This window comes from Orussus abietinus, unplaced genomic scaffold (genome assembly GCF_000612105.2).
Source record: "Orussus abietinus isolate OABI.00-Male unplaced genomic scaffold, Oabi_2.0 scaffold6, whole genome shotgun sequence".
NCBI lineage: Eukaryota > Metazoa > Arthropoda > Insecta > Hymenoptera > Orussidae > Orussus > Orussus abietinus.
In genome coordinates this window covers 2,164,477-2,181,395 of record NW_019396002.1, presented here as the reverse complement: position 1 = coordinate 2,181,395, position 16,919 = coordinate 2,164,477, and the positions used below count along the sequence as shown (strand labels likewise).

General features: G+C 49.2%; 1 protein-coding gene across 1 annotated transcript; it reads right to left on the bottom strand.

The window, feature by feature from the left end:
* Window positions 1-767: 767 nt before the first annotated feature.
* LOC105704516 (protein Wnt-1) lies at window positions 768-16,838 on the bottom strand. The gene is made up of 4 exons (XM_012433807.1): window positions 16,738-16,838; window positions 11,045-11,307; window positions 2,068-2,342; window positions 768-1,325 (listed from the first exon to the last, which is right to left on the bottom strand). Exons 1-4 carry the CDS (start codon window positions 16,836-16,838, stop codon window positions 768-770), a joined length of 1,197 nt encoding a protein of 398 aa, XP_012289230.1.
* Window positions 16,839-16,919: the final 81 nt, after the last annotated feature.

Here is a 16,919-nt window from a genome sequence, read left to right as displayed (position 1 = left end):
GAGCGACGGCCCGAGGGAGAGGGACGGAGCGACGTTAAAGCTCATATTTACAGATTAGCAAAGCCACCTACGTGCGTCGCGGTTTGACACGTCGACGCCTATCGGCGCAAATTTGTTAAACGGTTAATTGCACGCCTAGAGACCGTGACTCGGTCATTCCGAGCGCCCCCGTGGGTCTGATCAATAAATAACTAATCGGTTCACGTTAATACTGGGCATGGTCGACCAGGAGAGGCAGAGACGCCGCCGAATTCCCGGCCTCTCCCGAGAACTACGGCGCAAGTTCCAGGAATTCCCTCCAGGGTCTGCACGAGGTCTCTTCTAGGATTCGCACTCTCCATAAATCGAGAAACCGGGGAATATTAGTTAGTGAAGCCACCTAAATCCCCCTGAACTCCACAATCTATGACGTACACACACCGTGTGGTTCCCTGGGATAGGTGCTACCTACCACCTTCTGGACCCTATAAATAAATGCACACCTTCTCTCGCCTTTTTTAAAGCGTCCCTAGGAATTGGAGGTCTAGGACTCCCATCGCGAAGTGTCACCGAGAAGTTCACATTCACCCGCTCCATGTATGAGGTCCTTGTATCTGGGTTTTCGCAGGCAATTGTGTGTACGAGCTTCTTGGTCTCACAGAATCGGTATTTGGCCTCGCAGGACCAATGAAAGGTTCGAACACACCTCGATGACGAGGACCTCCTAGGTCCTGCAGTTTGGCATCGTGACATGATCCCTGTTCAGCTGGTGTCTTAACACAAGGTCCTTACAAACACGTGTGTATGGTCTTCTTGGTCCTGCAGAGCTGGCACTTGACCTCACAGCACCAGTGGAAGGTGCAGGCGCACCTCTCGACGACGATGACCTCCTGGGTCCTGTAGCCGCGACCGCAGCACATGAGGTCGCAGCCATCGACCCCAATGCTGGTGTCGTTGCACTGCCTGCCATGGGTGCCCAGGATGCCGAGCTTGGGGTTCTTCTCGCAGAACGGCGGCGAGGTCTCCAGATAGACCAGGTCCTTCAGACCCGGGGGTTTGTGCTCGGGGTTGTAGGGCTTCAGCTGGAAGTTGTACCTGTGCCGGCGCCCTAGGCCCTCCCGATGGGCGTGGACGGAGTTGCTGGCGGAGTTGCTGATGATCGCGTTGCTGTTGGCCCGTGCCCGGTCGGAGTTGCTCACCATGACGCGGGACGCTCCGTCGAACCGGTCCTTCAGGTTGTCGCCGACTACCCTGAAGTTCGGCAGCCTCATCCAGCAGGTTTTCACGGTGCACGAGCCCGACATCCCGTGGCACTTGCACTCCTGCCGCATCTCCGACGAGACGTGCTGTTGACAGATATCGACGAGTCCCATATCATTTTCGAGCGCCCTCGTCCACGTGACACGGCAAAAACCGAACAGCCGGGTGGGCTTTTTGCCTCCACCGGAGACGGGCAGCGATCGACGCTTCAATAATGCACGAGAGGAAACTGGGGCCCCGAAATCGGGCAGCCTTTTTGCCGATGGGTCCTACCGACTTAGAAGGGAACTCCGGGTCGGGGAAGGACCCTTTTCGGCGACTCCACCAGGACGGATCTCGAGAGCAAGATTGGGTGGTCCAAGCTATCGAGCCCCTTATCAGCTTCCCTTGAGATCCGCCCTGGCGAATCCAGAAACTACCGTCAAACCCCTTCAACATCCTCCCATTCAGCGTACCATGGCTGCCCTTAAGTCAAGCTTCCTCGGTTTTTCACATCTCCTTAAGGGGACGTGAAAGTGGCATCCGAGTAGTCAACCGTTCACGAAACTTTCCCCCGAACCGGATGCAGCGAATCGTTTCAAACCTTACACTATGAACACGAAGACCACCAGGAAGGTCTCGACCACCCATGAAACTTCACTTTTTATAGGAAATTTTTAAAACGGCTGTGAACAAGTTTTAAAAAAATTGATATTACATGGGTCTCGAGACCTTTCCTACAGCTTCCATATCATATTCTAAATTTCGAAACGATTCGAAAGAAAGTTTCACGAAGGGGACCCCGGACGCCATTTCCACGTCGCCTTAATCTAGGCGCCTCCAACTTACCGCTCTCCCAGCCTCGTTGTTGTGCAGGTTCATCTTCTCCCTGAGGTTCCTCCCGCGTTCCCCGGTGTCCACAAACTCCCTGGAGAACTTGAAGCCGTACCCAATGTTGTCCGAGCACCCACCCCATTCCCAGTCCCTAACAGCCGAAGGAGGTCTGGACTGATGAGTGTAATCGCAACTGCAGGACTGGATGCTGCCCTCGCTGCAAGCCCTGGCGATGCTGTGCGTCACCGCTGCACTGGTGATGGCGTAGATGAACGCAGTCTCCCGGCACCCTGGAACAGCCATGAAAAAAAAAGCTGGATAAGAGACGACGCCCAACGAACTGGTGCACGACCGGGATGTCTCCCAGGCATCGCGTTCTTCAAAAGACGAGCCCGCCACACGGCAGCCGGCGATAAACGACCAATAAACCACCGATCCCGATAAATACGACATTAACGTAGCAGCGCTCTTAGTCCCAGGGTCCGCTAAAAGCCCCCAACAAAATTTTTACGGCCCGTTTTACCCGTGTCCCGTGATTCCGGGGCGGTCCCGGAGAGCCTCTTCGGCGGGTGGTCTAGCCAGGGTGGATCGGCGGGAGGGGGAAAGGGGCTAATTTTTTGTCCAGTCAAACTATTAAAAAGATCCCGTTAATTACGCGAGATTATGCTTTACGAGCACATTACGAGGGCCTTTTATAGGGCCGCCCTGACACCTATTGACCGTCCCCTCTGGCGATGGCCTTGACCCCGAGGAAAACTGCCACGCGGGCAATTAGTTGCGGCCTTGACCCCGGAAGATCGATCACGACGGCGTGATTAGAGGTCGCAGGGAGCCGGGGGAGGGGGGAAGGGGGAGGGGGCGACCAGGACGAGGTCGGTGCAACAGGTGCACCTGGCCCGGTCAAAAGATTCCCAAGTGGCGCGTGGGAGGTGACGTCGGAACGTCTCAATCCCCCTGGGACTACCTGCGGGCCCCGAGCGCCGCAGGTGAAGGGGCCCCCTAACCCCGGCCTCCCCCACCATCGGTGACCCCGGCACCTCGACCTTATCTGCATAAGGCGCAGGTGCCTACCGGCACCTTTGTGCCGGCCGTAGTAAAGATATCAGAGGCCGGGCCCGACTTGGGCGGACCTTAAGGCGCTGAGAACGAGTTTCGGGACCTGCGACCTCGGGCCCTGGCTCCCCCTGCCTTCCCCTGAGGCCTCCTCGCTGGTCCCGACTCCCCTGGGCCCCCCGGAGAGACTCTCCCGCGCGAAAACTCGATACGGCGCGGAAAACCGCGTCTCGATTCCACTCGACCGAGTCTCGCGCCATATACATACACGCGCGCGCCTCAAGGCCGCCGAGTTTCTTTACGCGGACGCGGCCTCGGGGAAAAGTTAGACCCCCGCTGTCTCGTGATGCCCCACGTTACGGTCCTTATTCCTGGGGAGTTTGGGCGCGATTTTCGACGCCCAATGACGAAGTGAGACGTCTGGAGGGATTTTCTTAGGGCGTCGAGCGTGGCTGATCTCCCGAGGAGGATGCGTATTCGTTACGAGTCTTTTCAGCGACTTTTGGAGTCCGTCCTCTTCCTTCTTTTGCCGATTTGCCTCGGGAAGGCCGAAGGGGCTGCTTTCCCTAATCCTGGGACAAAGTACCAGGGAACGGAAGCGGGCACCGCCGGGGGGCCCCGCGGAAAGGGAGCCACGAGATTTACAGCGCCGTTACACTCGATTACGGGGGGACACCTCGCGCATCCCGGGACCCCTTAAATTCGATTGGTTCCAGATATTATTTGTCATCATGGCGAACTGGCGTGACGGACCGGCTTATCCCGGGATGACCGGGACGAGGTGAGATCGCGGACCGGGCTTAACGCCCGCTGCGAAAACGTGTCAGCCATTAAGAAAACACGCCTTCGTTCTTTGGGGGGTCCCCTTCTCGAAAGTCGCGCAGAAGTTCAAGGAATTGCAGGAAACCTTAGGAAGTAATGAAGAAAGAAAGACATATTTTTTTTAAATGTGCTCACGATGAAATCTCAAAGTTGCGCGATGAAAACGGGTTAGAGTCGACTTTTAAGGGGCTCTACCAATGCGAACGTCGAAAGAATTACACATTTTTCACAATTTCTTGTCTCAAAAAGTACTGCACATAATGGCACGAACATTTCTTTCCTCGTGAACGGCCTAACGTAGGAGAATATAGAGAAATTTTTCTTTCTAGTAAAAAATACACATTTATTTATTTATCATTACAAACGTAGGGTAGTGAAAAAAAGAGAAACAAAAACATTGTTTGCACCTGGCGCAGGTGATTTCTCAAAAACGGCTGGACCGATCGGGTTCAAATTTTAGTACCATGTTCAGTAAACACATGGCCATTGGCTGTACCTGAATCATGGTAAAATGTTAATTTTAACTCATACTTTCGCCTCCAAAATCTGTAATTCTTTCGACGTTCACAGTGGTATAGTCTCTTAAGGGGAAGTTGGTGCCCTTTTTTTGTCTCCATTCTGAGTGATTGGGGAGAATAAAAGGTGACGACGAGTAATTCCCAGCGTATCCCCTTGCGTTTACTCACGTAGGAAGAGAGGATTACTCGTTTCCGAGAGAAAGAGAGGGAGAGCCGGTGAAGTCATCGACACGAGGCTCGTAAAAAGAGATCGCGCGAGCCCGTCAAACTAATCGGCCGCGAGATGGCGCGCCGGTTCGGCTTTCCCGCGAGCGGGCTAACCTCTCGCGGGGTACAAGAGCTTCGTCGTTTTACGATCGTCAAACAGGGCCGAGATAACGCGGCCTGCCCGAGGAATCGTTATCGGTCGTCTCCGAGAAGGGAACACCGGGTGGAAGCGCTCAATAAATAATCCCTTCGCGTTTCTGGCATTCCCCCGAGAGGCCGCGATAAATAGTTACGCTTATCGGTCCGTGTACGGTGAAGGTGTAACTGGACCGTGGAGAGAGAAGAGAGGTATAAAAAGAGAAGAACGCGCCAAGCAAGAAGAACGAAGAGAAACACGCGTTTGCTAATTATTTTAAGGCTTTTCCTATGTAAATTGTAGAAATTAAAATCTGTTTGAGAAATAATGATGCGTTGTCATTGGGGTTGATTTTTTGACGATGATACGACGGGGATTGGACAAATTTCGGCCGAGATTAAAACGGGATTTGGGGAGCGGCTCGAAACCGGTGCCGAGGCAAAAGGGGATCGGTCGCGTTCCGATTTAGCGCGACCTCCCTAGAGCAGGCCTGTCGTTAGGTTATGGCAACGGAGAGCAAGTAGCGCCAAGTAGAGCGACGTCGAGAGACTTTTGAGCTGTTCTGTAGTCGGAACGAGTCCTCGGACTCGTTCGACCGCGAGATCGCCCTAAGCGACATCGCGACGCAACTTTACGAGAGGCATTTGCGTCAAGCTGAAATTCCACGGAGATAAAATCGCTGGAAATTATTGCTACCGCCGCCCCGACCCCCGGCATCCACCCCGAGGACCTTCCCGTATCCTCCGAGCCCCCGCCGATCTCCTAACCTCACTTCCTAACCTCCGATTCGCTTCCGAACAAAGAAACCCAACTAACCCTCGACCAGACTGCGAAAGCGTCCACCTCGGGATTTCAAATCGACGTAACGGCCAAGAAAAACCGACAAACGTCCCGAATTGACTGCGGAGTCCTGCGAAGACGAGGGAGAGAACGTGAAAATAGTAAGAAACCTTGCGAGAAGCGCGGGGAATGAAAGAGAGAAAAAAGAAAAAAAAGGGGAATCTTCGCGAGACTCCGGAAACGCGCAGTTTGGACCCGTCCAAGATGGCGGCCGACGACGCGGAGGAAGGCGGAACTGGTCCGGGCCTTGCAGGGACCGCTCGGAGGAAGCAAACAAGATGTAAAAATGTCCGTTAAGGCCTCTTGAGTCGCGGCTCACGTTTTCGCAAGAAACCGTGGCGTGCCGTCGACACATGTAGCCCATCATAGGCCGCGATTTATGGGAGCGTAACGCCATAGCAAAAAGCTGACGCGCGCCATATAAGCAGCGACCCGTAGGCCCGACGGGCATTGATTGAATTTATCCTATAAACGGCCGATCATATACGTCGCGCGACATGGATCCCCGGGGGGATGGGGCCCTTGGAACGTGGGCCCTAATGAAGACGTGATTAGAAATGACAACGAGCCCATTTTGCGCCTCAAAGAACGAGGCTCTCGCGCCCTCGCCGAGGAACGAGTTCGCCATTTCGACCGTTCTTCGCCCCTGTTCTTCCTCGCAGGCATTTGGCACCGACTCGGCCTCCCTTCCGCCCCTGTTCCCTGACCTCGCTCAATCCCGTCGAAACGTGAAATAATGACGTGTACGATATAATAAAAAGCGTACACTCACCTCATTCACTTTTCCCTCTCCCTTCTTCCACCCCTGGAGACCTCACCTCTAAAAAGCCCATCCTAACCGAAGATAATGGCAAGTAATGATATAATAAAAAAAAATCTGCATTTCATTTCGTGACCCTCCACTCTCCCTTTTTCCATCCCCTTTGGCCCAACCTCGCTCAATTCCACCGAAAGAAAAGATAACGCCATGTAATAGTACAATAAAAATTATGCAAAATTGTTCATTCTACTCTGTGACTCTTTAAGGGATTATATGCAGCTGTCAAAGGCAAAAATCAAGAATTTCTTTTCCATAACTAAAATGCATCTTTCAATCGAAAACAGAGCGTGAAACTCGTTTTTAACTTCTTCCGACCTAACCTCCCACAATAACGCATAGAAACATAGAACAACGCAAGGTGTAATAGTGCAATAAAGCCAGTGCGTTCAACTCAATCCCCCTTTTTACAGCTTACATAACTCCTGTTTACCTCACCACGCAAAATCCCGTGAAAACGTGGAATAATTACGCTTAACGGTATAATAAAAAGTGCAAACCTGCCCATTGACTTTTCACTCCCCCTTTTTATTACACCCAATCTGGGATATCCAATAATGACGGGCTATTAAAATTTAATAATTGTACGATGAAATCACCCTCGTGTTTTCGATTAAAAAATGCACTTTACTTATGAAAAAAAAAATCCTGAATTTCACCTATGACAACTGCATATACCCCCTTAACACGTTTCTAACTTCTTCCGACCTGACCTCCCTCAATGCCGCATAGAAACATAGAACAACGCAAGGTGTAATAGTGCAATAAAACCAGTGCATTCAACTCATTCCCCCTTTTTACAGCTTACATAACTCCTGTTTACCTCGCCACGCAAAATCCCGTGAAAACGTGGAATAATTACGCTTAACGGTATAATAAAAAGTGCAGACCTGCACATTGACTTTTCACTCCCCCTTTTTATTACACCCAATCTGGGATACCCGATAATGGCGGGCTCAAAAGAGGACCCACGACATCGGCGATTACCCGAGGAGGTCCTCTTCCACGGAGGGACGTCGCAAGGTGCGCACCTTTAGGTGGGACGGGGTGCAATGGCGTGCGTCGGTGAGTGCATCGGTGAGTACATCGGTGAGTGCATCGGCGCGGTAGGTGGCTCTTGGCGGCAAAATGATTACAGGCCGGGAACGCACTCACTACCAGCTGTAATACCGGGTACAGCTCGCGCAAAGAGTAGCCCTCCATACTCTAGGTGCCTTTTGCAGATTCTGCCGATTGCTTAATGGCGATCCCCGATTAGGCGGACGCCTAATCCGGTCTGCACAACTAATCGCTCTTGCCCGTTTATTTCAGATTGATGAGACGCGTTTTGTCCAGGTGTCGTCGAGCCCGGATGAAAGCGAAAGCGAACGCGACCTGGCGCATCTTATCAATCTCGTGATCTCTAAAAAAAAAAGCCACGCGAGTTGGTACAACTCCGAAAAGTCAGGCGATGTAACATTAAAAAATTCACCACTTACTGAAATCATGAGTCCCCCCATATCCGAATTAACCCCGGCCGCAATAACCAGTTTACTAATTCAAATAATTCCTCAACTTGCGTGAATAAAGTTGTCTCACAATGACGTCTACTTCAATACACGCCTTTTCATAAATTTTGACAAGGGAACATTGAGGAGTCACGCACGTGACGGAACAACTTCATAAAAATTTATGAAGTTGTCTCGTCCACATCTGAATTAACCCCGGCTCAATAAATAGTTCACTAATTCAAATCATCCCTCAAATTGCATGAAACAAAATTAAGTCTTACAATAATGTCTACTTAAATACACGCCTCTTCCTAAATTTTGACAAGGGAAGTGGGACCATTTCCAGTGAATTTCCAGTGGAGGAGGGGTCGTTTAATGAGGAACAAGGGAATATTAGGGAGTTACGCATGTGACGGGACAATTTCATACATTTTTATGGGAATCTTTTAAGTGTAATCATTGTCTAGGGACTTCGAAATGACGAGGAGAGGTCGTTTAATCCGGAACACGGGCGTGGAAATCACGAGAGGGGGTCCCGGATATCCACATCTCCGGCCTGACAAATCGAAGACGGCGCAGGATTAATGGTCCTTCGCGCAGGACTAATTGTCCACCCTGGGGATCGAGGGCCGAACGATTTGGTCCCGTTTTGTCAGTGACATCCGTAGCCGAATGGCCAATCCGTCAAGTTGTCGCCCGTCAGGCCCCAAAACCAAAAGATAGGTGGGGCCCCATGTACCCGCGGCCTTACACAGGGAATACACCCCAAGTCCGGTTGATACTCTTCAGGCCCCCCATGAAACGAATCCGCCATTAGCAGGGCTCTTTTTGCTCCTAATCGTTCGCTCCCGGGTCCTGGCTAAACAAGGCAGTCCCATTTTGTCAATGACGCTCTGGGCCCGATCGACGATCCGTCAAATCTCGCCCATAAGGGCCCGCGCCAGATTTAAAGGACCCCTGACCTACCGCAACAGAACAATCCCCTCTGGCTCCCTTATCTTATGCCCGAAAAAATGCGATACCCTTAGGAAAATCCAAAACCACAGTTCACCCCCACCTTTCGAATTCCTCCCTTCCGTTCGCAAATCGAGAATTCGTAAAACTCCCACAAGGGCGATTTAAATATAAAAATTCGAGGAGCTGGAAATTCAAGAATCTGGTCCACAGATTTTCATGGAAAAAAATCTGTTCGCCATGACCGAAGAGGGTCCAGGGTCGTTAGATAGGGAATGGGGTGAGGAGGGGTGCTTCTTCGAGGGGAAAAAAAAATCGGCGCAAAACGTTATACCAGATAAGAGGATCTGATAACGCGATGGAGTGGGGACAATAGAGGAGCCAGGGGGGCAGGGATTTTCGCGGGGCCATTCGGGAGCCGATCTTGAGGGCCCCTGGGGCACGTGCCACCACCGGGGCCAGATGTATGTTTTGCAACCTGATAATGGACCCCCTGCGCCCTGGCGGCTCCCCTGTCGCTCTTTCAGATCTCCGCGAGCCGATTGTAAGCCGAGCTTTTTTCGCCGGACCAGGTCGGCGTAAACACAAAGGGTTACAGCCCCTTCGCCACCCCTTTCGTCCCCATATGGCCACTTAAGTACGACGAAAAAAAGGCCACCACGCTCATTTCGCGGCGCTCCCAGGGGCGGATCATGGGACCCTCCCCTGGCCGGAAATCTCGTGATTCCGCGACGCGAAACGCAAGCGTTGCACTTATTTAATGGACTCCCTTGTTTTTCTTTTCTTTTTTTGCACAAAATGTGAAACATTTACTTTCCAAGATATTAATCCCTTGTGGCGATCCCAATGTTTCTCGAGGGAAGAAATTTCCTCGGTGAAATTGATTCCTGATAAGAAATCACTATTGCAATGTCAAGTTAGGATTAACTGACAATGATTTCCCGAAAAGGGTACCACGTACAAAATTGGTCTCGAGTATAGAAATTATGAAGGAAAGTTATGTCACGTTTGGAATAGAATTAAACTCCAGCAACTCAGTACTTTTTATAAAAAAAAAAAAGAAAGAAAAACTTGTTAACGAATAAAAGAATATATGAAGGCGATGCAAGGGGAGCTTAAGAAAATGGAGAATCGTTTATAATTTGCCTCAACTTCATTTCTGTCTTATTTTCTTATTTTGTCAATAGCGGCAAGTGAAGATCCATTCGACCAAAGAATGCTTTTTCTTTTTATTTGGATGTGATTTCTTCGCTCAGCGTTCAAGGGGTGGAATCGCTCTTGAAGGGAGGCTTGGGTCCCAACAATGGGAAGCTACCGGTTCTCCCTAGGGATCCCCTTTATTAGCCGGCTAATGACGGATGGTTAGGCCGAAACCGGATGGGTTTCCGGTACTTTGTAACCGGCGACGAGCACCCTCGATTAGCACCCTTAAGGAATAACCCGATACACCGGGACGGGACGAGAAAGATTCAAGAGGAAACCCGATATTCCCGCTCTTCTGCTTCCTGTCGACGCTCGAGCCGCGAGAGGACTCCCGAAAAATCTAAATAAACCGCCGGAATTATTCACACCCTGAAGAGCCCACTCATCGTGTCCCAGTTCCCAAAGTTCCTAAATTTCAGGATTCTCCTCCAGTAAAATTGGATCTCGCGCAAACATAATAATGATATGGAACGATCATTCTATACATATAAAACGTCAAAATATAAAATGTCAAAATATAAAACGTCAAAATATAAAACGTCAACATATAAAACGTCAAAATATAAAACGTCAAAATATAAAACATCAAAATATAAAACTTTTCTCCAAACTGGATGCCTCTAAATTCTTGACACTTCACGCGTGATTATGAAAGCCCTAAGGAAGACGGTGGTGCATATGACGTTTTATTTCCACTAAAAAAATTGTTTACTCATCCGAGACTAGAACCAAAATTACAGTTTTTGTGAAAAATGAAGTATCACGAGCACCTCGTTCTTCCTTAGATTTTTTTTTATAATCACGTGCTGAGGTTTCACATGATTCGGTACGCCCAATTTGGAGAAAGATTTTATAATTATTTTGACGGTTTATACATAGAATGACCCTTTCGTATCAGCTTAAAGGGTGAATGTGAGTCAATTTCGTAAGGGTGGATAGGACTTGAACTCACCCCGGTCGACGATCTTCCCGAAGAGGTTCTTCCCCCTAAGGAAGTTCTTCGTCGAGCAGTTCCACCTTCTGTTCCGGAACTGGTGTTGGCACTCCACAATGGCCTGGTTGGCTCCTCTGGCCACGGCCATCAAAACTCCTGGATTCTCCCGGGCTAACCTGCGTTGTTTCCTCCTCAGAGTCGCATAAACCGTGGGGTCCATGTGCAGGGACGCTGGAGACATCGGCAGCAGGTTGTTCGGCTCTCCGGCTTTGGCAATCCCCCTTTAATCAGAAATAAAAATTCATAAATAAAGGTAAATAAGAGAGCCCTCAAAATGCCTTACTCCATGAACCTCTTACGAGCTTAATTCGATATCTGCCATGTACTTCAGGAAGGATCTTCTGGAAATAGCTGGAGGATATTCAGACCTTAGAAGGCGATCCTCCGGAAGGGAGCGAGACAGAGATAGGCATCGTCACCGAAATACGTTTCACGTTTGGCAAACATTTCCCAGGCGAATAAACAGCTCGAAGAAGGACTCGAGGATGAATGCCGTCAGTCAGTCGTGTCGGGGTCGCTTAACACGGCACAATAAACATTTATTTTAATCGTCCCGCGATCTCTGTCGACGTCCGTCATCTTCAGCCGAGATGTCCCCCTGGGCCCCGAAGACGGGTTTATTTTCGAGTCCCCAGACGCCGAGCACGAGCGCCGGAGTTCGCCCAACACAAAGGAGGGACCCTGGAAAGATGACCCTAATTGTACTTTGAATTCATAAATACTCGTAGGAGAGCACTCCATTTTTCCGGGTAATTGTGAAGGGATGTAACGGATGAGACAATCTTCCGCCCTTAATCCCTCCTGGGACGATTTAATCATGAAAATTGTAAGGGATGCTATACAAATCAAAAACGAACTAGACTCGTCATTTCATCGCAAAGGGTTAAGCGAGACCCTGAAGAGGCTCAGGAGGAAATCTCAAACGTGGAGACAATTTTCCGCCCTTAACCCCTTTCGAGACGATTTAATCATGAAAATTGTAAAGGATGGCATGCAAATCAATGACGAGCTAGACTCGTCATTTTACCGCGAAGGGTTAAGCGATACCCTGAAGAGGCTCAGGGGGAAATCTCAAACGTGGAGACAATCTTCCGTCGTTAACCCCTTCCAGGACGATTTAATCATGAAAATTGTAAGGGATGGCATGCAAATCAATTACGAACTAGACTCGTCACTTTACCGCGAAGGGTTAAGCGAGACCCTGAAGAGGCTCGAGAGGAAATCTCAAAAGTGGACGCGGAGGTCTCGGTCGAGCCCTGCGGAGCACCTCCGCCTCTGTCCTCGCTTTCTTAATGGTTCACCTCGATGCTTTATGGAGTCGTTCGATTTTTTTACGGCCCCCCCGGCGCCCCGCGCAACCCCTGCACTTTCGCGAGCGCACATGCACATTGCGCAGCGTGCACGTGCAAGAAGGGCACACCCACGCAGCCGTCGAGGCCTCTAAGCCGTGTAAACTCCGGTCCGCAGGGTTAGACCCGTTGTACCGCCTTTATGCATGGCTTGTGCCGTGCATTCAATAAGTGATGTCCATAAATAAGAGGCCGCGGGACCGGTTAGGGATATCGCCGGTAATTTACGTCGCCCAGAAAATCCGAGGCGTCCCACGGGGCGCCCCTGCCCGCAACCCCCGTGGGAAAGACGGGCCCTTTTTCTCCCCGCCTGCCGGAAAGATCGGCAAACCGAAGAAACGGTTAATTTTACGAGGAAGACCGAAAATTAACCTCGCGATCGCGTAAAGAGACTCGGCCGCCAAGAGCACTCGCGCGGGCGAACTTGTCGCGAAACTCAGCCTCGATCGGGGGGCTCGATGGACTCCGTCTCGTCCAATCGGTCCCGGATAAAGTCTTTCGCTTCCTCCTTGCTGGACAGATCGCCGAAAGAAAAACGGTGTATTTTCCAAACAAACTCAAAGATTAACCTCGCAATCGGGTAAAGGGAGAAAAAACGGTGTATTTTGAAAACGAGCTCGAAAATTAACCGTGCAATCGCGTAAAGAGAGAAAATAAACGGTGTATTTTCCAAACAAGCTCGAAAATTGACCTCGCAATCGCATAAAGAGATTAAAAAATGATGTATTTTCCAAACAAGCTCGAAAATTAACCTCGCAATCGCGTAAAGAGACTCGGCGCCAAGAGGGCTCGCGCGAGTGAGCTTGTCGCGTAACTCAGTCGCAACTCGGGGCCTCCTTGATCGACTTCGCCTCGTCCAATCGGCCCCGGACAAAAAAATCCCCGGGAAAAGAAGACGAGGCGGAATCGCCGACGCACATGTTGACGACCGATCGCCGACGGGTTGCCATCGATCAGCGAGAATTCGATCGGCCTCCGAAGCGGTACCGTGAGATTACCGCCGATCGTGTCTCGCATAAAGGTGAATCCGCATCGCGGCAATTTATCGGCCGTCGGGGACCTAGCCGCGGAATACCGCCCGTTTGCGGATTCCGCCTGAAAAAGACGTCCCGGCCGACGTACGCCCGTCTGATTCACGACCCTGTCATCCGGGATGCGGTAGTCCTGTCGGAAATGACGGGACGTCATCGCTCAGTCCCGAGAAAGAGCCACCGTCGCCCCCTCGCCCCGGGTGATACCTTATCGCCGCCGAAATTTCAAATTAAAAAAATAAATAAAATGTTAACCCATTAACACTTTACCCACGCAATACCGGGTCAATTTCAGTACTTTCGTCTGCAACAAATAACGCAAGGATTTCTCAAAATTACACACAGATCTTCATCCTTATTACATACACGTAATCTCTATGACGTCGACGTTAAGGTGTTAGATGCCCCCTATTCCCACTATTTTAATACGGATCCAACCACTTTGATAGAAAAAAAAGAGAAAAAGAACTTAACCGTAAGATGTCAAATTTTTCCACAGTTCTCAAACAGCTCAGCCTCGAGTTTTATTTTTAATTTACCTTTCATGATTAATTTCAGTGGATCTTTTATACTGAATTTCGACGGATTACGGAGGTTCGCATTAGGTGGTCTCGAGATTTTTCCGGGATTTCTGTCGATTTTCCGCCAACATTGGCCAAAGAGAATTAACGCGAGCAAAACTATTATTTTTTATTTAATTATCTCTCGTGATTAATCTGAGGAGAGCCGTTATCTTTTATACTGAATTTCTTCGGATTACGAAGGTTTGCGTTAGGTGATGTCTCGAGATTTTTCCGGGATTCCAGTCGATTTTCCGCCAACATTGGCCGAGGAGCGAAAGTCGACGCGACTCGTCAAGGCAACCGGCGCTCGCCTGGCCGTCGGTAATTGTTTCCCGATCGTTTCCCCGATTGTCGGCCGCGATCGCTCTCGCCGATTGTTTCGCCAACGAGGAGATATCAATCGGGCCTCTCGAGTCGCGTGCCCGGGGCCTCTTTGGAAATCCTTCGAGGAAATCGCGTGGGAATTCTCGCCGTCGGCCGACACGTCGGTCTCGGCAAATTGCGACCGATTGCGGTCGTTAAGACCGACACGCACCGGAAAAGTGGAAACCCATTAAAAGATATCAATTCCTCGACACTTCGAAAAATCGATATCACGGTGTAACGTCAATTGTCAAGGTTTCACACAAAATCATAATTACTTCTCGTAGTTTCATCCCGTTTCTTGTTCGGCCTTTAACCACGGAGGGACAAACACTGACCTGGCACAACGAAAAATCGTCAACACGTTGTAATATCAATTGTCAAGGTTTGTCGAATATTTTAATTACTTCTCGTCATTTCATCCCGTTTCTTGTTTAGTCTTTAACCACGGAGGGACGAACACTGACCTGGCGCAACGATAAATCGACAACACGTTGTAATATCAATTGTCAAGGTTTGTCGAATATTTTAATTACTTCTCGTCGTTCCATACCGTGTCTTGTTCGGTCTTTAACCACGGAGTGATGAACAATCGACAACGCGTTGTAATATCAATTTTCAAGGTTTCTTGCAAAACTTTAATCACACCTCGTCGTTTCATCCCGTTTCTTGTTCGGTCTTTAACCACGGAGCGACGAACACTGACCTGGCGCAACATCCGAGAGCGTGGGGCACGCGCCTTGAAAGAAACGTTTGCTCCCTTTCATCCTTGATTTTATCTCCCCAAGACATGTCGTTAAAATGCCTTCTCGCGCGAATGATGGTTATGAATCTGGTTACATTGCTCTCCAGCGAAGAGGGAGGCAAGAGAAGAGTGATTAGGAAGACCGCGACAAGAGTCAGAGACGCGTTTTTTAATAAGGGTTTTCAAGTGCAAGTAAACACACAGTAATTGCATTAAACATTAAGGCTGAGACTCATTCCTTACCTGTATCGTTAAAAGACACCTTTTAGCGATTTAAAGGCCGTACATAAAAATAGCGTTTTAACGCTGAAATTGCGGTACCAGTATGGACCTAAGTCAGGTCGCAACCCAAAAATCCAACATTCGAGAAACCGCACGCGTCTTAAAAGAAACATTTCTTTCGTTTCATTCTTGACATTACCTTTCTAGGACATGTCGTTAAAACGCCTCCTATCGAACGATGGTCATGAATTTTTTACATTGCTCCACCGAATAGAAGAGTGATTGGGAAGGGCGCGACAATAGACGGAGACGCGTTTTATGTTAAGGGTTTTCGAATCCGAGGAAACACGCGAGTTTCGTTAAACATTAAGGCTGGGACTCATACCTCGGTAAGATCGATAAGAAACATTTAAGCCATTCAAAGAAAAAATATAAAAATTGTCACCGTTTGAAATATCATACAAATTAGGATCAAAGCCAGGCTGTACCCCAAAGTGTCACGCATCGAGCAAGCAGCAAATACTTAAAAAAAAGCAATTTAATTCCCTATACGTTTACGTACATCTATGTACATTGGATAGGCATTCGTATCAATAACTACTGAACCGCTTGTCAATGGAAATGCTCGTTGCGTGTATCTTTCTCGTCCCACTTGACTAGAGAGTAAGACTCTAAAGGTTTGTTCGTTTTACCTACACTTTTAACACTTTTACGAAAATGATACACTTTGGCGTTGGTTTTGACGGAAGGGACGCAGACGTCGCTGTTCGTTTTGCACGGGCATCTACCCCGAGGGTAGACTTTCTCTACACTTTCTACCCTCGATCCCGAGCTAGTGCAAGATGTTATAAAAGGTGTAGGCGGTGAATTCGGCGGCAAGTTTGAAAATTGAAAAGACCAAGAAACAGGAAAGTACAAAGTTTGTCCGAAGATCTCAAGGTAATATAAATAGAAACAATGATCAATACACGTTCTTCGCGTATAAAACGATTTAGCGTTTTAATTTTCTACGTAATCTTTGAAATATTGTACAATCATTATTTGTTGCAAATGATGTATTGACTTGCAGTTTCTTTATTTACAATTATTATGTATTACTGCATAATGTATGATCCCTATCATCATCATTTGCTAAAAGATGTAATGGAGGAAGCGTTACGTCTTCATTTATATCATCGTCCGATTCGAATCCATTATCGCATACCGTCCCGCTAAATCGGTCATCTTGTACTTTCTTGAGCTTTCCGGCGTTCGGGACGTCGACGAAAGTGTATTTACCCTTCAGCACCTTTTAAGAAGAGTCTAGTACCCTCGTTACCCTCGAGGGTAGAACGTGTAGAGAACACGAACAAACCTTAATACCAGGGGGTCAACTCACCACCACATAGATCCTCGACCTCTGTTCTTGTTCCTGTTGACTTCGGCGGGCATAGCGGGCACGGCCATGGCCAGGGCCCCCAGCAAGACCCAGATCTTCATCCTGGCTTCCAGAGCGTGGACCTCCCCAGGGCCCGGCACCGATCACCAAGCACTCCCCGCCCAGTCGTCAACCCAACATAT